A 23287-nucleotide genomic window follows, 5' to 3' on the forward strand; every position below is an offset into this window, starting at 1 on the left:
ATTTACGATCGCATATGCGATCACATAATTGACATGCAGCCCGCAAAAGGGACCGCAAAATGGCCCCAAAACATGAACAAACTACTCGAGTATGCGACAAGAATGCGGTCTGCATACCTGTTCTGTGGTCGCATAATGCACCGCAAAACTGCCCCTTGCAAAATTCCAAGGAGATTATGTGATGACTATGCGGCCCGCATATTGATTATATGATCGCACAATTGGCCGCATAGTTGGCCTCAAAATTAATCATCAAACTGCCTCACTCTGCGGTGACTATGCGGTCTGCATAGCAATTATGTGACCGCATAATGGACCGCAGAAATGTGCTCCTCTGAAAAACATTATTTCTTAACCTTTTAATGGACAGACCAACCAAAGGGCCCGAACCGTGGCGAGCTTGCTCGCTGCGAAGAATTTTACAAATTTCTAACATATATTCCTTACATGGCACTATGAGATTTCGAGTGTTGAGTAGAAATTTCATGGGGTCTTACATCCTCCCCCACTTAAGATCATTCGTCCTCGAATGAGGATCAAGGTTCACTCATTAGCAATCCTTATGCAACTTCAGCTTTTTCCATCATGAAACATATCAACAGCCCCAAATTTGGCTAACTCCCTAAATTTCCAAAAATTTCGCCAGAGATTCCTATGTAACTAGGCCTATCCACCTCTCAGAGAGCCCCAAAAACATATCCTAATAGCATATACACAATCTATAGACACAACATAACTCTTAACGACACCAACCATGGCCGCATAGGCAACATACAACCAAAACAGAACAGCTTTACATAGACCAAACTAAAGGATACAAAGTTCACATGAACCAAATTCATAAAAGCTATTACATGGCTATACAAACAAATGTGGGTACTTACTTTTCATTTTTTTCCTCTGCTTCCCAAGTGGATTCCTCAACCTGTTGGTTCCGCCATAACACTTTTACGGAGGCAATTTCCTTACTTCTCAATTTTCACACTTGCTTGTCAAGAATGACAACTGTAACTTCTTCATATGACAGTTCGTCATTAACCTCAATAGTTTCAACCGGCACAATAGTGGACGAATCTCCCACTACCTTCTTCAACTTAGACACATGGAAGAATGGGTGTACCAATGACATCTCGGGTGGTAGCTCGAGCTTGTATGCCACCTAACCAATCCTCTGAATGATTTTGTATGGTCCGACATACCTCGGACTCAATTTTCCTTTCTTTCAAAACCGCATGATATCTTTCATAGGGGAAACCTTCAAAAATACCCGATCATCTTCTTTGAACTATAAATCTCTGGGACGAATGTCCGAATAAGACTTTTGGCAACTCTGAGCAGTTTTTAACCTTTTCATGATAATCTTGACTTTCTCCATAGCTTGATGCACAAGGTTCGGCCCTATCAATTCAGCTTCTCCAACTTCGAACCACCCAATGGGAGATCTACATCTCCTACCATACAATGCTTCAAATTGTGCCATCTGGATACTAGCGTTGCTATAAGAAAACTATATGAGTGGAAAATGATCATCTTGGCTACCTTTGAAATCAAGAACTCAAGCATGCAATATGTCCTCAAGCACCTGAATAGTCCGCTCTGCTTGCCCGTCGGTTTGAGGATGAATAGCTATACTAATATTTACATGCATACCCAAACCTTGCTGAAATTTCTTCCAAAAGTTGGTCGTGAACTGAGCCATCGATTTGAAATGATTGAAACTGGAGTGTCATGCAACCTGATTATTTCTCTGATATACAACTGAGCATATTGTTCCGCTGTATCAGTAGATTTGATTGGCAAGAAGTGTGCTGATTTCGTGAGTCGATCCACGATCACCCAAATTGAGTCGAACTTGCGCGGAGTGCGCGGTAATCCCACCACAAAATCCATGTTGATCATTTCCCATTTCCACAGCGGAATTTCTATGTTTTGAGCCAATCCACCGAGTCTTTGATGTTCGACTTTCACTTGTTGATAGTTCGGACATCTAGCCACAAGTCCGCCACATCCCTCTTCATGTTGTTCCACCAATAAACTTCCTTGAGATCATGATACATTTTTGTAGAACCGGGGAGCACGGAATACCTGGAAGTGTGAGATTCTGCCATGATCCTTTCCCAAAGACCGTCAATATCTGGAACACATAGGCGGCCCTTGTACCGTAGGGTACCATCATCCATGCCAAATGAAAAAAGTTGTGGTCTTGTGTTTATGTATCCCCTCTTTTACTTGTGCTAACAATAGATCGTTGAATTGCTTCTCTTTCACTTCCGCCACAAGCAATGATTCAACCCTATTTTGCATGATCACTCACCATTCGATGGAGTCAGCAAGACGAACTCCTAAACTAACCAACTAGTGAACCTCTCTGTCCAACGGCCTCTGATACGCCTTCAAATGAGCTAAACTTCCCATAGATTTTTGACTAAGAGCATCCGCCACGACATTGGCCTTTCCCGGGTGATAGAGAATATCAATGTCATAGTCCTTGAGCAATGCGAGCCATCTTGTCTGTCTCAGATTCAACTCCTTTTGCTTGAAAATATATTGAAGGCTCTTGTGGTCCGTAAAAACATCCACATGGACCCTATACAAATAATTTTGCCAAATCTTTAGCGCAAACACCGCTGCCGCAAGCTCTAAGTCATGGGTTGAATAGTTGTTTTCATGATTCTTGAGTTGCCTAGAAGAGTGGTCTATAACCTTGCCATGTTGCATTAGCACACACCCAAGCCTGATCCTTGAAGCATCGCAATACACCACAAATTCCTCTGTACCCTCTAGTAGGGTTAATACCGGTGCTATAGTCAATCTTGATTTCAATTCCTGGAAACTCATTTCACAAGTGTCGGACCACTGGAACTTAATTGCTTTCTACGTCAATTTAGTCAATGGAGAGGCAAGAGTAGAAAATCCCTCCACAAATCTTCTGTAGTACCCGGCCAAACCCAAGAAACTACGAATCTCTATTGGAGTGATATGTCTAGGCCAATTCTTCACTGCTACAATCTTTTGAGGATCAACCATAATTCCTTCCTTGGAGACGCCATGACCCAAGAACGCGATGGATCCAAGCCAAAGTTCACATTTTGAAAATTTCGCATACAATTAGTGCTGCTGAAGAGTCTGCAGAACTGCCCTGAGATGGTCAGCATGATCCTTTCGACTTCGGGAATACACAAGAATATCGTTAATGAACACTATCACTAAGGAGTCTAGAAAAGGCTTGAAGACTCGATTCATAAGATCCATGAAAGTTGTCGGGGCATTTGTTAGCCCAAAAGACATCACCAGAAATTCAAAGTGCCCATACCGAGTCTTGAAAGCTGTTTTTTGAATATCCTGCTCCCTTATCTTCAATTGATGATACTCGGATCGCAAGTCAATTTTTGAGAAACACGTAGCACCTTGCAATTGATCAAATAAATCATTTATCCTTGGTAGAGGGTATTTATTTTATTGTGACTTTGTTAAGTTGCCGGTAGTTAATACACATCCGTAGCGACCCATCTTTCTTCCTTACAAACAAAATCAGTGCGCCCTATGGTGACATACTCGGCCGGATAAAGCCCTTCTCTAGCAAATCTTTCAATTGTTCCTTTAGCTCTTTCTGTTCTGCCGGCGCCATTCTATACGGTGGAATTGATATAGGTTGCATGCTTGGCATCACGTCGATCCCAAAACCCTGTCTGGTAGGATACCAGGGAGCTCATCTGGAAAGACATCCAGAAATTCATTAACAACTAGTACGGACTCAAGGCTAGGTGGTTCATCATCGGTGTCCGTAACCCGAACTAAATGACAGATACACCCTTTCTTGATCATCTTCGTGGCCTTAAGGTAAGATATAAACCGACCTTTAGGCACTACATTATCTCCCTTCCATTCAACAACGGGCTCATTAGGAAACTCAAGCCTCATAGTTCTAGTCCAACAATCAAGTTTGTCAAAACATGAATAAAGCCAATCCATTCCCATTATTACATCAAAATCGACCATCCCTAATTCAATAAGATCGACCATGGTATCCCTACCACGCACCGTAACAACACACCCTCTATAAACTCGAGCAGCCATAATAGACTCACAAACTGGAGTAGACATCGAAAATGGCTCATGAAGTTGATCTGGTTCTATCCCAAATTCCATAGCAACAAAAGGGGTAACATAGGACAAGGTGGAACCGAGGTCAATAAGTGCATACACATCATGAGATTGGACAGTTAGAATACCTGTAACAAAGCCTCTGCAGTCGGTGACCACTAATAAAATAGAACCAGTTGGGTCCTCCCGAACTCTGCGCACCACCCCTAGCTGCACCATGCCCTATGGGTACTGGGGTACCTCGAGCTGGAGAGGGGGCTGAAGATATAGCAGTTGCTGGGTGTGTTGTGCCCCTACTCGCTCCCTAGCGAGATACACGACAATGCCTGTGAATATGACCCCTTATCCTACATCCATAGCATACGGGTAACTCCAAGTAGCAAATCCCTGAGTGTATCTTCCCGCACCTAAGGCACGGGGACCTCTGTTGCTGCTGGGATCTCTCTCATGACCGACCTCGCTAGTGGGATTCCCTGTTGCCCTGACCGGGCCTAAAATGACTCCACTGCTGCTGCTGGTAGGCCTTGATAGCGGTGCACTGGCTGAAGACTGTGCAACAGACTGGGACGGCCCTGATGATCCTCCTGAAAGCTGATCTTTCCCCACCTAGTGACTGTCTCATGTTGCCCGTAAACTGGGCCTTGCTGTTACCCTCTCTCTCCATTTTGTTCTTTAGTTTACGGTTCTATGTGGCATGAGCAAATGCCACCATCTTCCCATAATTCATGTCAGAATTAAAAGCAATTTTAGAAGCCTCATTAATAGTTAAAGGATTAAGGCCCTGAACAAACTGGCGCACCCTGGCCTCCATTATGGGCAACATGTGAATGGCATACATGGACAGGCGGGCCAACTCTATGTGGTACTCCCACACACTTCTGCTACCTTGATTTAGATTCTCAAACTCTGCTGCACGGGCTGCCCTTGTCTCAGCAGGCAGGAAATGATCTATAAAGGCATCGCCAAACTCGCTCCACCTCGCTGGAGGGTTCCCCTCCTCACGAGAATCTTCCCACAACTCAAACCTCGAATAGGCCACCCCTTTCAAACGGTAGGAAGCCAACTCTACTCCCTCCGTTTTAGTTGCACGCATAACCCTTAGGGTCTTGTGTATCTCATCAATAAAATCCTTGTTGTCCTCTTCTGGATTTGCTCCTATAAACACTAGAGGGTCTATTTGAAGAAATTTGTTCACCCTGGTACTGGTGGAATCCCCTTGCTGGCCAGACGAACTTGGTGTAACATTTGACCTCTGGGCTTGAGAGGCCACTAGCTGAGTTAACATTTGAATAGCTCCCCTAAGATCCCCATCAGAGTTACCAGAACCGGAAGCTAGGGCTGGAGGCGGAACAGGAATATCAATAGGAGGGATAGTAGCAACCTTAGCAGATGTAGGAACTAGTGCAGTAGAACCAGGCAATGTGGTAGTCGGGGAAATGTCCTTACCCCTCGGGTTCTCACCCGCATCATCAATTATGGAATCGACTGCCGCTCCCAGGGCAGCATTGGCTCCTTAGCCAGTTCTAGCTTTCTTCTTTGGTGCCACGTACTGAAAATTGAAGAAATGAACTAGTTAGAGGAGGAATAGTTTCATAATTGCCGCACGATCCAGAATATCAAAAAAGGGTGTTATTCCTAAATGCCCAAGTAGCATCCAACTTATAGATGTGGTCGACTACACACCAATAAGAAAGACTCTACTAGATACGGCTCCGAGACATCCTAGGACACTTTAAAACCTTAGGCTCAGATATCAAGTTTGTCATGCCCCAACCTCGAGAGGCACAACCGGTGCTCAATCGAGTGAATTGAACTGAGCAAGCCTTTTTAAACACTTTCTACCCAACTCAATATGATTAAGAAAACCATGCTTTTGTTTATTTAGACAGTAGGAAAGATCGTACATTCAATATTGTTAGTTCATTTTATATCACAACCTTAACTATGGTTAAGTTTCCAAGATTTCGTACAGTTACAATTTAGAGAAAACAAGAGTTTAGCATTACAACATAGTCTAGGGACCCATCTAACCCCCGTACATAACCCACACAAATATCTACAGAGCCTCTAAGGATACAAAAGACAATTATGATAACGCCGGCACACGGCTATACCACAAAAGTGGAAATTTTATAACAAAAGGTGTACAACATAACCCCTGAAGGAAAGGGGCTCACCAAGACTTCTGAGAGGAGAATACTCCGCTATCTGCGATCGACACTGTCCGCTATAGAACCACCTACATTCATTCAAAAATGTAGCGCCCCCGACAAAAAGGGATGTTAGTACCATGGAATAGTACTAGTATGTATAACTAAACACCTTCTTATTAGAAAGAACTATCATACAAGAACAAGGAAATCACAAGAGACAATCAAAAGCTTTAACCGAATACCACATCATCAAATAAAAGAATCATATAACTTTCACACAATTTCCATAGCTTTAGTTTGGGGCATTTAATACTGTTCATCATCATTCACAATACCACCGCTTTTTTGAGCTGAGTCCGATCACGACCCAATCAGCTAGGTCGCCTTATTTGAGATATGTACCTCAATCACAATCTTATTCTCACTTTCCGATATTCAATATATGCACAATACCGCCATGTGTGCGGCATGACATCCGATCACGGCCCGATCAACTAGGCCGTCTTACCAAGACGTTGTTCCTTTCTCATTAATCATCTCATTTCAATCTTTATTTCACATATATCAATTCATAGGTACTTAGGGCCACAATTATCACATCCACTTTCAATGTTAACCTTGCAATTTAGGATCATAGGCACATACAAAAGTAATTCAAGTTGTAGGCATAGGTAAGATTTCACATAGTTGGTATGGCAATCTCAGCTTTAATCTTGACGTGAAGTCTAGGCATTCCAACATATGGTTCATATTCTTCGCACATCTTTAAATATCTAGAATAGTATATTGCACACATTGAGGCACACCTTTCATGTATATATATATATATATATATATATATATATAATTTTAAAACCAATTCATGTGAAATAACAATCAATACATTAATCAAATTTTAGTCTTACCACATTTTCATAAACACCAATGGAGCTCAATTTCTAAGAAGATGGGGTTTTAGCCATACATACCTCGATGGAGCTTTCCTTAAACTCTTACAAAATTCCGGAACTCTTAGCAACTTTGATCTATTTTATGAGAATTACAAGATGAACCAAAAATTAGAGACATGATTAATATTTTAGCTCATTTGAATATATTATCAAGCACTAAATGTGCATAGTGATTTTAGGACCCTTTGAGAGATTTTTATTATCTTACACCCTAATTGCTATATTTTAAACTTACAATCTCCACATACCCTATTATCATTTGTGCACGCAAGATAATCAATCCTTATACCCATGAACCCACTTGTTAATCACATATTTTAATAGAAATTTCGAAACCATAGATTATGGCACAAGTTCTTACCTCTTAGGATGAAGGCCTAGCAAATTTTACTTGAAAGTCTTTAAAGATTTGGGCAAGGATTGTAGTGACTCGGTGAGAGTTAGTTTCTCCCCCCAGAACTCCCTCTCACTCTATTTGCAGTAAAATAGCATAAAAGGGGGCTAATGGGGTATTTTTAATGGGATGGGGTCGCATTTTAAAAGTTAGAAAATAGGAGCCCCGACACAATCTATGATTGCATAATTGACATGCGGCCCGCAAAAGGGACTGCAAAATGGCCCCCAAAACATGAACAAACTTCCCGAGTATGCGACAAGAATGTTGTCTGCATACCTATTCTGCGGTCACAAAATGCACCGCAAAACTGCCCCTCGCAAAATTCCAAGGAGATTATTCGATGACTATACGGCCCACATATTGATTATGCGATCACACAATTGGCCGCATAGTTGACCTCAAAATTAATCATCAAACTGCCTCACTCTGCGACAACTATGCGGACCGCATAATGGACCGCAGAAATGCGCTCTTCTAAAAAATATTATTTCTTAAGCTTTTAATGCACAGATCAATCCAAAGGGTCCAAAGTGCGGCGAGCTTGTTTGCCACGAAGAATTTTACAAATTTCTTGTCACGACCCAAACCGATGGGCCGTGACAAGCACTTAGTACCTTATTCAACTGAGTACCACCGTAACGTATCTTTCTTATTACATCATCATATACACTTGATATACGGGCCTAATATGCCAACATGATCTTTTATAAATATGAAACATAGACCGACAAGGCCGCACAATCTTTCACGTACACGACATATGTCTACAAGCCTCTAAGAGTACATAAATGTCATAAAGGTCGGGACAGAGTCCCGCCATACCAAACAATATACGTCTAAATCATACTAACCAAACGAGCAACTCCGAAGCAAATGAAGCGCACCAACATCTTCCGCTGAGCTGATAGCCTACTTGGAGGGCTCTCGACCTATCTATCGGGACCTGCAGGCATGAAACACAGCATCCCCAGGCAAAAGAGATGTTAGTACAAATAATGTACCGATTATGTAAGGCACATAAATAAGTACATAAGAGACATTGAAGAAATATAGAGTACATGACTCAACTTGTAAGTCTGAATAACTTTTTAAATCATAAATTACCTTTAGCGTCATGCATATGCATATGAATGTCATGTCGTGCATAGGTACATGTTTCATAAGATCATCAGCCTCTTAGGGCATCCCATCATATCATATCGGCCACTGTGGGCAAAATTATCATCGTATACTAGCTGATCAGGTGATGGTGCATATATAACCCCATAAACTTTCACATATCTCATATACATATATATGCATACATATATACGCGTATATAACGCCGTTTGGATCATATTTCAACCACTGTGGGCAACATCATTATCATATATCAGCTGATCAAGTGGTGGTGCGTATATAACCCCATAACCTTTTTTCATATCTCATATACATATATTTACATATATACGCGTATATAACGTCATCTGGTCATGGGTCAATGCACATGAATGCAATGCATGACAAGTACGTTAATAAAATCTTCGGAATTTCATAAGACCATTTTTGTCTTTGAGCAATATCATAAAGTTAACTTTTTTTTTCTCAACTTTCATATTTTTCTAAGACTCATGAACAGATGATAAAATATTACGACACATGAAAATTTAGGCACATAGATATCTCTAATACTTCAATAAATAGAGTCATTTATGGAATTTGTACATTTGCACGTTTCGTTCGTATCGTATAGATCATGCAAAAAGAAAGAAGGGATAGCCTTAACATACCTGAGCCGATTCTCTTAACAATTCCTCTAACCCACGTCTTTGTGATAACATGTAACAACAGATCGGAGTAGGAAAAAATCCGTATGATATTCTTGGGAAAGATTGCACCGTACTTCCTCAGAATTGCAAAATCTCACGTTGCTACAATACAATCTCGTATGACTTGTTGAAGGAATTACGTTACTAAAATGATATATCTCTTTGTATATATCTCTCTTTGCTATTTCATATAGCAGTGACGTTAATGAACATCACTTTGCTATTTCATATAGTAGTCACGTTAATGAACCTCTGCTATTTCATATATTAGTTATGTTCATGAACCTCTCTTTAATGAATTGGAGAAGTAATATTTAGGTTAGCCCCACTTCATAAGATGACTAAGCCACCAAAAAGAATTCTCTTTATGCCACCTAATTAAGGATCTAAGAGTCATCAAATAGAGAAAGGATTGATGCCACGTATTTGGGTGATGAGTAATTATTAAATTTTTATCCAATTATTAGTTAATCGGGTAATATCTCGTTATCCCGTAATTAACCAATTACCTACATAATTTAAAAATTACCCCAAATTACTAAAATTTTATTTAAAATACTTCATATATACTTTATATGTTATATTACCGTGGTCATATGGTACCTTGCATGGTACTAGTTCATAATTATCGGGTATTATCGTTCGACCCGTATTTTATTCCAAATTGGCCACTTTTAATGAAATTCATTTTCTTCGACTTGCTTCCTCTCTCACCTTTACGAATTTACTAATCACTTGTGAAATAGCATAATCCTTATAACCTCCAAATAATCTTTTACTTGGACTAATGTCAATTACTTTACGATAAAGTCCACGTTTAATACTTCAAGGTGCAACATCGTCGTAACTTAATACTGCGAGCGTGACATCACCGTAATGTAATACTGCAAGGCACGACATCATCGTAATATAATACTGTGGAACGTGATATCGACGTAATATTGCGGGCCGTAACATTATTCCCTCCTTTGGAACATTCATCCTCGAATGTTGACTGATGCACTTATTATTTTCACAACTTATATCTTCTGAATACTTTAGAACTTGCCTTGCCATCTTGGTGATTGTTCTGTGAATAAGTCCAAAATCCAGGGCATCCCACCCCCTCATAATAGGCCTATTATCTGATTTATTACATGTTTTAACCTATTATGCATTTTAGCTTTTATAACCACTTTTAATTATTTTAGGAAGATTAAACATTATTTAAAACACGCCTTGAACCACGCCACATGAAATGCACCCGCGATTCGCGACACGTTCTATTTAACGTTGTTGAGAATTGAAATTGGGTCACATGAAATGCACACCCGAATTTAATAAATAAAGGAAATCAATTTAAATAGCGCTCCTAAAACAACTATGAAATTTCAAATTAATAACAATATTTGCGAGGGCCATGAAAAATTCAATTGATGGCACACCTCAATTTTTAAAAGAGTTAGTATTAATTACATGAGGGTCATGGGTTATCTAATGAAAATGGCACACCTCAAATTTTCTATAAAAGCTAGCTAGTTTTGTGAGGGTCATCGGCTTAGGGGTTTTATTTGGCATGACACGCCTCAAATTATTGAGTACAAACATAGCCTCTGTAGAATTTCACACATAATCATAGTGATATTGCCCAAATCATCCAAGTACATGTCTAGTCACAAATTAATGACAGAAGAATTTATACATTAATCCAAGCGGTGCAAATGATATTCCTAAAATTTATAAATATTCCTCCAAATATACCAGCAAAAGAGCGAGAACGTCAGTGGGTTGGATCTTTGTACTTATAAATATCCTACTACCACTGCTGCTTATTAATAATTCACTTTGGATCTTTGCACTTACAAATCTTTGGATCAATGCCCACAACTGTACATCATCATTTGGCACAATTATACACTAATTTGCACTAACATGTTCGAAATTTATAAATTAGTTTTTTATTGGAACCAAATTTATTTGGAATCAAGCAATTGGACAACTATAAAAAAATATGTCACATTTTATATGGACTTGAAGAAGTGGTGGAAATCAGAAGTTGTCCAGTAAGTTCATTAAACCCATGGCTCATTAAATCAAACAAATAAAGTGTAATAGCCCCGCGGGGAACCCCCGCCCGGAGGCGGTCGAGCCCTGCTTTGGTCTCTGGTTTGATGGTTGTACGTGCTAAAAATCCGGTACATTCCGTTTTGTTTCTCATCTATTCAATACCAAAATCCAAATCTTGTTGGCATCACTTTATCAACCAAAATTCCTGTGACCCATTTAATTTACTTCTATAACAGCTCAATTGACATTTGCTCACATAGACAAAAATGGATCCCAACAGTGAGACAAATGAGCCAACTCAAAAGTATTCTCAAACCATGTAGAAGCAATATAAAAAGATTCAAAAGAGACAAACTCAATATAAAATTTTAACAATGAATCAGCACTTAGATATGTGATTTCAAATAAGGGAGGGGAAGCCATTCATTCAACAAATACAACAAGATACAAAAGAGGTCTCTTGAATTTACCTCTTAAGCAAGCCAAATAATAAGGAAAAACCAAATAGATGCTGCAAAACAGTAGCGATGGAGCAAACTACAGCAGCAGCAAATCAGAACAGCCATTGGGACCCTTTTTTTTTTCTTTTGATTCTCCTTTCGTTTTTTTTTTTCTTTTCTGTAATTTTATTTTTTTCTGTTCCTCTTGGGTCAAGGGGGAGATAGGGTGTTATTTTTGTTTGACATAGGGAAAAGCTGCGCTCCGATTTCTTGCCAAGGGAGGGTCTCCTTCTTCTCTTCGATTTTGGATGAAGAAGCAGAAGATAAGGAATGCCGTTTTTCTCCTAAATCAAGGGGAAGGGGTTTTAAAGAGAGAGGTTGGGCCAATCCGGGTCATGGGCTAGTGGGTTTGGGGTGAAATTTGGGCTGATTTTGGCTAAATTGGTCCAATTCCGAAATTAACAATTACTTTCAATTTAACTCTTTTATTTTCTTTTTTTAATTAAAAATCCTAAATTAATCTAAAATGTGAAATTAAGCTAGTTACCTAATTACAAAGATTATACAAAATCACTTAAACCTAAATTAAAAGTGAAAAATCAATAATCTAAAAATAAAAGGAGAAAAAATGTAAAACACGCTTATTTTTGTGATTTTCAGTTTTAATAAAGAAAATAATTAATTAATTCTAAAATATAAAAACAAATCCTAAATCCAATGCATGATATTTTGGTATTTTTTCATGATTTAAATAAAACTTAAACATGCACAAAATGCAAACAGTTAAATCAAAATCCTATAAAATGGCAAATAATTAGAAAAAAAACTATTTTCTTTGATTTTATAGGAGCAATTCATATAGGGCAAAAATTATGTGCTCATAATACTTTAGCTTGGGACTTACACATAACTATTTATACTACTCGCGACCTTCCTTCAACGTGTTGGCACCATAGATTTCTTTATGTTATTCTAGAACATCAAGCGGGACATCACATCGTCTCTAACTCTTCTTTACTTTCATAACTAGGCCTCTCGATACCTAGAAACCATAGGCTGGAAGGTATGCCACTGACGACACTACTATCATTCCTGGATATTGAATCCTCGCACTGCTAGCCTTTTATCTGAAGTATGGACTATTCACAACCTTCTGCATTTGAGTATCTCGTATGTTGTTTACTTTCACCTTACTTACCTTAAAATCTCACACCACATCTTCTATCTATTTCATGACCTCTCTTCCACATAGGTATAATTCACATCCATAACTTGAACTTCCATTATAATACTTGCACCTTTTTGCATGGTTCGGTGAGAGCTTCGCATTGACTTCCTACGAGGTCGGTACTCTTCTAACTGGCCTCATTGTAGAGCAGTTATAAAATATGGCTACTGTACTATCTCTCTTGCACCTCTGATATTAAGAGTGATTCTGTAATGTTCTCAATCACGATGTCCATAATTTTCTGGGTGCAATAATCAGATTCCTGATTTACTTCGTTGATGTAACTATTCAGTTTCCTCCTTCTTCTGATCGGTCTTTATGTAGGTTTAAGTTATCTTTTGATCTGCGGTTCATGGTATTAGTTATTCTATTTAGCCTTTCATGGGCACTGAGGAATATCCATGATACAATCTTGTAATAATTCAATCCTTCGTCTATGATCCGGGCTCAATTCTTTATTTTAACATATACCAGAATCTTCTACGGCTGTATATGCTGCATGTATAAAACTCCGAAACCTTAAGTAAGTTCATAACGTAACCAACTCCGGATCATTGAACGAATAATTTCTTTCGTTCCATTTTAGCTTTCTTTCAACGTAAGCTATTACTTTTCCTAGTCCTTCTGCCCCTTATTGCGTCCATACTTAGCTCATCTGAGTGCCCATACATGCCAGAGTTTTCGTGCAACTCATATGATCTCAAATATTACTTTTAATTTTACTTCTCGTTCATTAGTCATGGTAGGTGCCACATTCGTTTGGAGTGATTATAATGTTGTTGTGAGACTGTTGTTACACGACCATTTCCTCTTTAGGTTGTTGTGCTTAAGTTGAAGCCTTCTTCCTTATTTCCTAGGCTAGACTTTCGTTATAGTACTTAGGGAGAACCCTTGACCCTCGTAAAACTGTGAGCTTATTACGGACCTTTTGATGTCCTTCCTTGCCTATAATTATCCGCAGTTTCTTACCTCCGCGTCCTTGTGCTTATAGGGTTGCTTTAACTGATATTTTGATTGCCTTCTAGTGGCACTTTCTTTTATCCCCGTAACACTCATACGGTATCTTTAACTACCCCGATTCCTATTTGAATATTTTTCAAGGATCATGATATCATAATTGTGAGGCTGAATTCCCCATATTGGGGTTCCCTGTGTTTATCTTACACGATCTGTTGATTTGTCTGTATTCTCTTGTCTAGCCATATCTAGGCTCTTTTAGAATCAACTACTAATTGCTTGTTGGCCCATACCCGTATCAATATTCTGCAAAATCTTTATTGGGTCATTTCCTTTGTCTAACTTACCTCTTGCACTGGCTCCTTATTTATCAATAACCTTCGGGGAAAGAAACCTTACTCCTTTTTCTGACATCGTGCTTACGTAACGTTATGGAATCATATCATAAATGTAGGATTCGGATAAGTGCAATCTCATCCCTTTCTCATTTTTATCGCATTCTTCATTTATCATTCCTATTCCCCCCTTTAGGGGAGTACTAAGACTTGGAGCTATAACGACCTTCCTATAGATGTTTTTCCGTTCCATCTTTGGCGTCCTTTCGCATCATCAATGACCCTTACTCAGCTTGCGGTAATCCTTATGTACCAAGGATAAAAGAATTCCTTAATTGCAATGGTGGAACTTAGTATATGTGGCACATATAATCCCTTAAGCTTAACTTTGCTCACATTGCTTGCTCTAGGGAAGCGTTTTCTTGAATGACCATCCTCTGAATTCTCTATGGATCTTGTTCTGTTGTCCATTCTATTATTGCCGGAACGTAATCTGAAATTCTCATGATGCTGACTATTATCAAATCACTCAGTCCCTAATTCACATTTAGTTTATCTTGTTCATCAGTCCATATTGATTTCTATTACTCTAGGGTTTAACGTTTCCTGTTGTTAATCACGTTAGAATCGCGAACTCATTTCCAGAAATAAGGATATGACTGTATGGCCTATACTCTTTTATTGTCTTAAGGCCCATCACCTTTCGTCTCTTTCTTCATTTTACTATAGGTTCTATAACATTCTACTGTTGTCATCCATGTATCGCATCTTACTCATAATTCTTCCTTATCTCTCTTCTTATTACTCTGCTAATATTTCTGCCTATCACTTTCTTTTGAAAAATTTCAACATGACATTCTTTTGTTTTTAGCTTCCCTTGCTTCATCCATCGGCTCTTCGGGTTGCCAAGCATTCTCGTTCTACTAGGGATGAGAGCTATACTAAGGTAATATTTGTCCCTTTAAGGCTTCCAGTGCCTATCTTTGTAGTACTCATATCTAGCTGTACTATTTTAGAGTGCACCATTTGGATGTCTCATAAAGAGATCAATTAGCACATTTGCAATATCCTTCGAAAATGTCAACAGACGCAAACAATTCATCCATCATATCTTCTTATACTACTTCTGTTAACCCCCATTGGGCATATCTGGAATGGGTGCGACCAATTGTATATACCTCTGTTACTATTGAATATAACTCAAAAAGCTTATGTTCCTCTGCCTCAATTATGAACATCGTTAACCTTCATTAATTGAGCGCCTCGTACCCTTCTTCATCTTGCTTCTTTTGCTTGTTGGAACTTGTATTTGTCTTCTTAGTCTCTCATTATCTTTTACCATAAATATGGATAACATTCTTGCCTTAAGGCTTCTTATCAGAAAGCTTACACCTTTCTGTACACTCATGATCTGCTAAAAACCTCACATTTACTTGTCGTAGGCATCATACAAAAATCCAATTCCTCTGACTCAACTCTTTCACAACTATATCTTTTTCCAATCCTTCTTTCCGAATGTAGGTATCGTCTTATTACGAATGAAAGAAAGAATTTCGGAATTTGAATTCTTATAAGTGAGTTCTACCACACGATCTAGAGTAAGAAGAAAGAGTGACAATCCTAAATGCCCTGTAGTCTCCTGCTTATAAGTGTGGTGCATGACACACCCATAAACAAGACTCTACTAGACATGGCTTGTAGACTCCCTAGGATAGAACTGCTCTGATACCACTTTTGTCACGACCCAAACTGATGGGCCGTGACGGACACCCGGTACTTTACATAACCGAGTACCAACTTAACGTATCTTTCTTATTACATCATCATATACATATGACATACGGGTCTAATAGGCCAATATAATCTTTTATAAACACGAAACATAGGCCGACAAGGCCGCACAATCTTTCACATACACGACATATGTCTACCAGCCTCTAAGAGTACATAAATGTCATAATGGTCGGGACAGAGTCTCGCCATACCCAACAATATACGTCTAAATCATACTAACCAAACGAGCAACTCCAAAGCAAGTGGAGCGCACCAACATCTTCCGCTGAGCTGATAGCCTACTTGGAGGTCTCTTGACCTGTCTATCGGGACCTGCGGGCATGAAACGCAACGTCTCCAGACAAAAGGGACGTTAGTACGAATAATGTACCGAGTATGTAAGGCACATAAATAAGTACATAAGAGAATTGGAAGAAATATAGAGCACATGACTCAACCTGTAAGTCTGAATAACTTTGTAAATCATACATTACCTTTAGCGTCATGCATATGCATATGAATGTCATGTCATGCATAGGTACATGTTTCATAACATCATCAGCCTATGAGGGCATCCCATCATATCATATCGGCCACTATGGGCAAAATCATTATCGTATACCAGCTGATCAGGTGATGGTGTGTATATAATGTCATAACCTTTCGTATATCCCATATACATATATATACATACATATATATGCGTATATAACGCCGTTTGAATCATATTTCAGCCACTGTGGGCAACATCATCATCATATACCAGCTGATCAGGTGGTGGTGCGTATATAACGACGTAACCTTTTCGCATATCCCATATACATATATACACATATATAACGTCATCTGGTCATGGGTCAATGCACATGAATGCAATGCATGAAAAGTACGTTAATAAAATCATTCAGAATTTCATAAGACCATTTTGTCTTTGAGCAATATCATAAAGTAAACTTTTTTTTTTCTCAACTTTCATATTTTTCTGAGACCCATTAACAAATGATAAATTATTACGACACATGGAAATTTTGGCACATAGACATCTCTAATACTTCTATGGATAGAGTCATTTATGTAATTTGTGCATTTGCACATATCTCTTAACAATCCCTCTAACCCACGTCTTTGTGACAACACATAACAAGAGATCGGAGTAGGGGAAAATTCATATGATATTCTTGGGAAAGATTGCATCGTACTTCCTCAGAATCGCAAAATCTCACGTTGCTACGATACAATCTCGTATGAATTGTTGAAGGAATTACGTTGCCAAAATGATATATCTCTTTATATATACCTCTCTTTGCTATTTAATATAGCAGTGAGGTTAATGAACCTCACTTTGCTGTTTCATATAGTAGTCACGTTAATGAACCTCTGCTATTTCATATATTAGTTATGTTCATGAACCTCTCTTTAATGAATTGGAGAAGTAATATTTAGGTTGCCCCACTTCATAAGATGACTAAGACACCAAAAAGAATTCTCTTAATGCCACCTAATTAACGATATAAGAGTCATCAATAAGAGAAAGGATTGCTGCCACATATTTGAGTGATGGATAATTATTAAGTTTTAATCCACTTATTAGTTAACCGGGTAATGTCCCGTTACCCGGTAATTAACCAATTACTCGCATAATTTAAAAATTATCCCAAATTACTAAAATTTTATTTATAATACTTCATATATACTTTATATGTTATACTACCGTGGTCATATGGTACCTTGCATGATACTAGTTCATAATTATTGGTATTATCGTTCGACCCGTATTTTATTCCAAATTGGCCACTTTCAACGAAATTCATTTTCTTCGACTTGCTTCCCTCTCACCTTCACGAAAATCACTTGGGAAATAGCATAATCCTTATAACCTCCAAATAATCTTTTACTTGGACGGATGTTAATTACCTTACGTCAAATTCCACGTTTAATACTTCAGGGTGCAACATCATCGTAACTTAATACTACAAGCGTGACATCACCGTAATGTAATACTGCAAGGCTCGACATCATCATAATATAATACTACAGAACGTGATATTGACGTAATATTTCGGGGCGTAACATTTCTAACACATATTTCTAACTTGGCACTATGGGATTTCGGGTTTTGAGTAGAAGTTTCACTGGGCCTTACATCCTCCCCCACTTAAGATCATTCATACTCGAATGAGGATCAAGGTTCACTCATTAGCAATCCTTATGCAACTTCATCTTTTCACATCATGAAACATATCAACAGCCCCAAATTTGGCTAACTCCCTAAATTTTCGAAAATTTCACCAGAGTTTCCTTTGTAACTAGGCGCCTATCCACCGGTCAGAGAGCCCCAAAAACATATCCTAACAGCATATACACAATCTATAGACATGACATAACTTGTAATGACACCAACCATGGCCGCATAGGCAACATACAACCAAAACAGAACAGCTTTACATAGACCAAACCAAAGGATACAAAGTTCATAAGAACCAAATTCATAAAAGCTATTACATGGCTATATAAAACAATGTGGGTAATTTCTTTTCATTTCTTCCTTTGCTTCCCAAGTGGCTTCCTCAACCTATTGGTTCCGCTATAACACTTTTACGGAGGAAATTTCCTTATTTCTCAATTTCGAACTTGCGTGTCAAAAATGGCAACTGGAACTTCTTCATATGACAATTCTTCATTAACCTTAATAGTTTCAACCGGCACAATAGTGGACGGATCTCCCACTACCTTCTTCAACATAGACACATGGAAGACTGGGTGTACCAATGACATCTCGGGTGGCAGCTCGAGCTTGTACGCTACCTGACCAATCCTCTTAATGAATCTGTGTGGTCTGACATACCTCGAACTCAATTTTCCTTTCTTTCTAAATTGCATGATACCCTTCATGGGGGAAACCTTGAAAATACCCAATCATTTTCTTTGAACTCTAAATCTCTGCGACAAATGTCCGAATAAGACTTTTGGCGGCTCTGAGCAGTTTTCAACCTTTCAATGATAATCTTGACATTCTCCATAGCCTGATGCACAAGGTCCGACCCTATCAATTCAGCTTCTCCAACTTCGAACCACCCAATGGGAGATCTACATCTCCTACCATACAATGTTTCAAATGGTGCTATTTGGATACTAGCATGGAAGCTGTTTTTATAAGCAAACTCTATAAGTGGCAAATGATCATTTCAACTACCTTTGAAATCAAGAACTCAAGCATGCAACATGTCCTCAAGCGTCTCAATAGTCTGCTCTGCTTGCCCGTCGGTTTGAGGATGAAAAGTTTTACTAAGATTTACCTACGTACCCAAACCTTGCTAAATTTCTTCCAAAAGTTGGCCGTGAACTGAGCCACTCGATCTGAAATGATTGAAACTGGAGTGCCATGCAACCTGACTATTTCTCTGATATACAACTGAGTATAATGTTTCGTTGTGTCGGTAGGTTTGACTGGAAAGAAGTGCGCTAATTTCGTGAGTCGATCCACGATCACCCAAATTGAGTCAAACTTGCGCAAAGTGCGCAATAATCCCACCACAAAATCCATGTTGATCATTTCTCATTTCCATATCGAAATTTCTATGTTTTGAGCCAATTCACCGGGTTTTTGATGTTGGATTTTCACTTGTTGACAGTTCGGACATCTAGCCACAAAGTCTGCCACATCCCTCTTCATGTTGTTCCACCAATAAACTTCCTTGAGATCATGATACATTTTTGTAGAACTGGGGTGCACGGGATACCTGGAAGTATGAATTCTGCCATGATCCTTTCCCGAACACCGTCAATATTCGGAACACATAGGCGGCCTTGGTACCGTAGGGTATCTTCATCCATACCAAAGGAAAAGTTGTGGTCTTGTGTTTATGAATCCCCTCTTTCAGTTGTGCTAACAATGGATCGTTGAATTTCTTCTCTTTCACTTCCACCACAAGCGATGATTCAACCCTATTCTGCATGATCACTCCCAATTCGCTAGCATTCGCAAGACGAACTCCTAAACTAGTCAACTGGTGAACCTCCATGGTCAACGACCTCTGATACGCCTTCAAATGAGCCAAACTTCCCATAGATTTTTGACTAAGAGCATCCGCCATAACACTGCCTTTCCTGAGTGATAGAGAATATCAATCCAAAGGGTCCGAACCACGACGAGCTTGCTCGCCGCAAAGAATTATACAAATTTCTAACACATATTCCTAACTTGGCACTACGATATTTTGGGTTTTGAGTAGAAATTTCACGGGGTCTTACAATATATATAATATAGACCGCCTTCTTCTTTCCCAAAAATAGAATATTCGACTCCTCCCCCCCCCCCAAATTAAAAAATCAAAACGTTCTCCCCTCCATTTTTAATAAAAAAACCTTGAGTGGAGCCCACCCATCCCACAAAAAGTAAAGATTCTCGGTCCCACATTCTAGCTAAGGCGTTATTTCGGACATTATTGCTTGTTTCGGCTCCAAATCACAAAATCTTCATGTAACGACCTGACCGGTCATTTTGAGCTCTAACACGTTTTTGGTAGTTTAAGGAAAGGAGTAGCTTCACTTCAGGCATTATGACTTGCACTCATGGTCGAAATTGAATTTCGGGTAGTTTGTAGTTGATTTGGAAAGAAAATTCTCATTTCGGAAGCTTTAAGTTGAAAGAATTGACTAAGGTCTGATTTTTGAGTAAACGACATTGGAATCGGGATTTGAAGGTTCCAACCAGTTAGTATGATGATTTTGGACTTGGGTGTGTGTCCGGATCGGGTTTTGGATGAAGTGCGAGCATTTGAGCGCCTATTGTGGAAGTTGGCATTTTGGAAGAATTTCATAAACTTGGGTTGTAGTGGATTTTAAAGTTATCGATGTCCATTTGGGATATCGAGTCTAGGAATAGCTCTGTATGGTGATTTTGGTATTGGGAGCGCGTCCGGAAGTGGATTCGAAGGTCCGTAGGTCATTTTAGGGTTATTTGGCGAAAGTTAGAAATTTGAAGGTTTTTCAGAAGTTTGACCGGAAGTGGACTTTTTGTTATCGGGGTCGGATTCCAATTTAGAAAGTTGGAGTAGGTTTGTAATGTTGAATGTGACTTGTGTGTAAAACTTGAGGTCAATCAGACGTAATTTGATAGGTTTCGACATCGATTGTATAAGTTTGAAGTTCTAAAGTTCATTAAGCTTGAATTGGGGTGCGATTCATGATTTCGATGTTGTTTGATGTGATTTGAGGCATCGAGTAGGTCTGTGTTATGATATGGGATTGGTTTGTGTGATTGGACAGGGGTCCGAGGCCTCGGGTGTGTTTTGGGGTGGTTTCAGATCATTTCGGGTTATTTTGCAATAGTTGATGCTGGTGTCTGGTGTTGTTCTTCGCGTTCGCGAGGATCCTCTCGCGTTCACGAAGAAGGATTTGGCTTTAGGGACTTTGTTCTTTTCATTCGCAAAGAAGGAAATCTTTGTTGCATAGGTCTAATTTCGGAGGCTCATATCTCACAATCTATAAGAAATTTGGAGATTATCCAAATATTGAAATTGTAGCTCTCTGTGTCTAATTTTCAGAAAAGCAAACCATTTATCATTTAGATTTTTGTACAAAAGGTTATGGCTGGTATACCACAGGCTGTCCGTGAAGATAAAGAAGAAATTTGTATTGCACAGGGCTTATGTTGGAGGCTTATATCTCGAAATCTATATGGAATTAGGAGATTACCAAAACATGAAAGTTATAGATCTTCATGTATAGTTTTTAAAAAGTTAAACCATTTGTCATTTGGAGTTTAGTACAAAAAGTAATGACCATTATACTAGAGGCTGTCTTAGAAGAGTTTGGAAATGGCTTTCGAGAATTTTGTTCATCGCGAACGCGATGGGAGGCCCGCGAGGGGGAAGAAGGGTTGCCTCGCAGTGTATAAGTTTGCAAAAATGGGTTTGGCTCATTTAATCTCATTTCCTCCATGGTAGACGACCTAGGAGCGATTTTGGATCTCCATCTTTATCATCTATGTCAAGGTAAATGATTCCCACCTATTGCAAGTTAATTACTTGGATTATATCTAGATTTTAACATGGAAAATTACTGAAAATTCGGAGTTTTGAAGAAAAACCTAAAAATTTAATATTTTTTTGATTTTGACTACGAAATTAGACATGGAACTTGGAATAAATTATATATTTGGGTTCGTGGTGTTATGGGTAAAGTTTATCTTCAAAATATTTTGGAATCCGGGCACGTGGACTCGAGGATGATTTTATCAACTTTTCAAGCAAAGTTGGAAATTGTCGTAAATAGGATTATAATGGGTATTTGAGTATATATTAATGGGTTTGCATAATTATTGATTATTTTTGGAGCGTTGGGAATTGGTTTGAGTCGTCGGAAGGGCTTAGGAGCCGGTTATGGATCTTCGGAGCGAGGTAAGTCTCATTTCTAACCTTGTAAGAGGGAATTAACCCCATAGGTAAATTAAATTATTTTGTGCTTATAATTGTGGAGTCTACGTACGCACGAGGTGACGAGAGTCCGTACGTAGTTACTAGTTATACTTATGTCCGGGTAAGTTTAGGCTTACATCAGGTCTTTTTGATATTGTTGTTGATTTATATTTATTGTTTGCCTTGAGAAAAAGCGAGATTGAGTTAGCTTATTCATGTTTTTTGAAAGCAGTCGAAATTGAGGAAAAGTTGGGAAATTAAAAGTTTTCATTTGAAATTCGTAATTTAAAAATAATTGAGGAATACTTTAATAACTTAAGAAATCTATGTGTAACCGCGTTGGACGTACGATCCACGAGCGGGGTAATTCCTTAAACTTATATTTGATCGTGTCGTAAGTATGATTCGTGAGTGGGAAAATCCTTGAAACTTATATTTGATCGTGTCACAAGTATGATTCGCGAGCGGGGTAACTCCTCCTACTACTCTCATGGGAGCGAGCCGATCGCCTCGACAGGTCATTAGATATATCTGTGGTTCGCGTCGTTCAACCCTCGGTAGTGCACAATTTACTTTTATGTTAGATCGGGACGTACGCCTCGACACTTCCTCTCTCTCTCTCTCTCTCTCTCTATATATATATATATATATATATATATATATATATATATTATTCT

At 38.8% G+C, this 23287-nt stretch overlaps 3 protein-coding genes and 1 long non-coding RNA gene across 4 annotated transcripts; all 4 read right to left on the bottom strand.

The window, feature by feature from the left end:
* Positions 1–3666: 3666 nt before the first annotated feature.
* LOC138891311 (uncharacterized) lies at positions 3667–4323 on the bottom strand. The gene has a single exon (XM_070174695.1). It carries the CDS (start codon positions 4321–4323, stop codon positions 3667–3669), a length of 657 nt encoding a protein of 218 aa, XP_070030796.1.
* Positions 4324–4789: 466 nt separating this feature from the next.
* LOC138891312 (uncharacterized) lies at positions 4790–6787 on the bottom strand. Its single transcript, XM_070174696.1, has 2 exons — positions 6766–6787; positions 4790–5502 (listed from the first exon to the last, which is right to left on the bottom strand). The coding sequence occupies exons 1-2, from the start codon at positions 6785–6787 to the stop codon at positions 4790–4792; spliced, it is 735 nt and encodes a 244-aa protein (XP_070030797.1).
* A 1375-nt stretch (positions 6788–8162) lies between these two features.
* On the bottom strand, positions 8163–12233 carry LOC138879061 (uncharacterized). Its single transcript, XR_011402672.1, has 2 exons — positions 11929–12233; positions 8163–8547 (listed from the first exon to the last, which is right to left on the bottom strand). It is a non-coding gene; the product is annotated as an uncharacterized lncRNA (long non-coding RNA).
* A 6577-nt stretch (positions 12234–18810) lies between these two features.
* Positions 18811–20285, bottom strand: LOC138891315 (uncharacterized). Its single transcript, XM_070174698.1, has 3 exons — positions 20083–20285; positions 19104–19335; positions 18811–18996 (listed from the first exon to the last, which is right to left on the bottom strand). Exons 1-3 carry the CDS (start codon positions 20283–20285, stop codon positions 18811–18813), a joined length of 621 nt encoding a protein of 206 aa, XP_070030799.1.
* Positions 20286–23287: the final 3002 nt, after the last annotated feature.

Source organism: Nicotiana sylvestris, chromosome 1, assembly GCF_000393655.2.
Source record: "Nicotiana sylvestris chromosome 1, ASM39365v2, whole genome shotgun sequence".
Lineage (NCBI taxonomy): Eukaryota > Viridiplantae > Streptophyta > Magnoliopsida > Solanales > Solanaceae > Nicotiana > Nicotiana sylvestris.

Excerpts from the sequence above, each read along its gene's own strand:
- LOC138891311 (XM_070174695.1), bottom strand. The coding sequence starts at position 4,323 with ATGGTGCAGCTAGGGGTGGTGCGCAGAGTTCGGGAGGACCCAACTGGT.
- LOC138891312 (XM_070174696.1), bottom strand. The coding sequence starts at position 6,787 with ATGAGAAAGGAACAACGTCTTG. Across the intron at positions 5,503-6,765 it reads GAGAAAGGAACAACGTCTTG|TTCCTACATCTGCTAAGGTT; the intron begins GTAAGACGGCCT and ends CTACTGCACTAG.
- LOC138891315 (XM_070174698.1), bottom strand. The coding sequence starts at position 20,285 with ATGGCGGATGCTCTTAGTCAAAAATCTATGGGAAGTTTGGCTCATTTG. Across the intron at positions 19,336-20,082 it reads AAGAAATTCAACGATCCATT|CTTCCATGCTAGTATCCAAA; the intron begins GTTAGCACAACT and ends TTATAAAAACAG. Across the intron at positions 18,997-19,103 it reads AGTTCAAAGAAAATGATTGG|GTAGCGTACAAGCTCGAGCT; the intron begins GTATTTTCAAGG and ends AGGATTGGTCAG.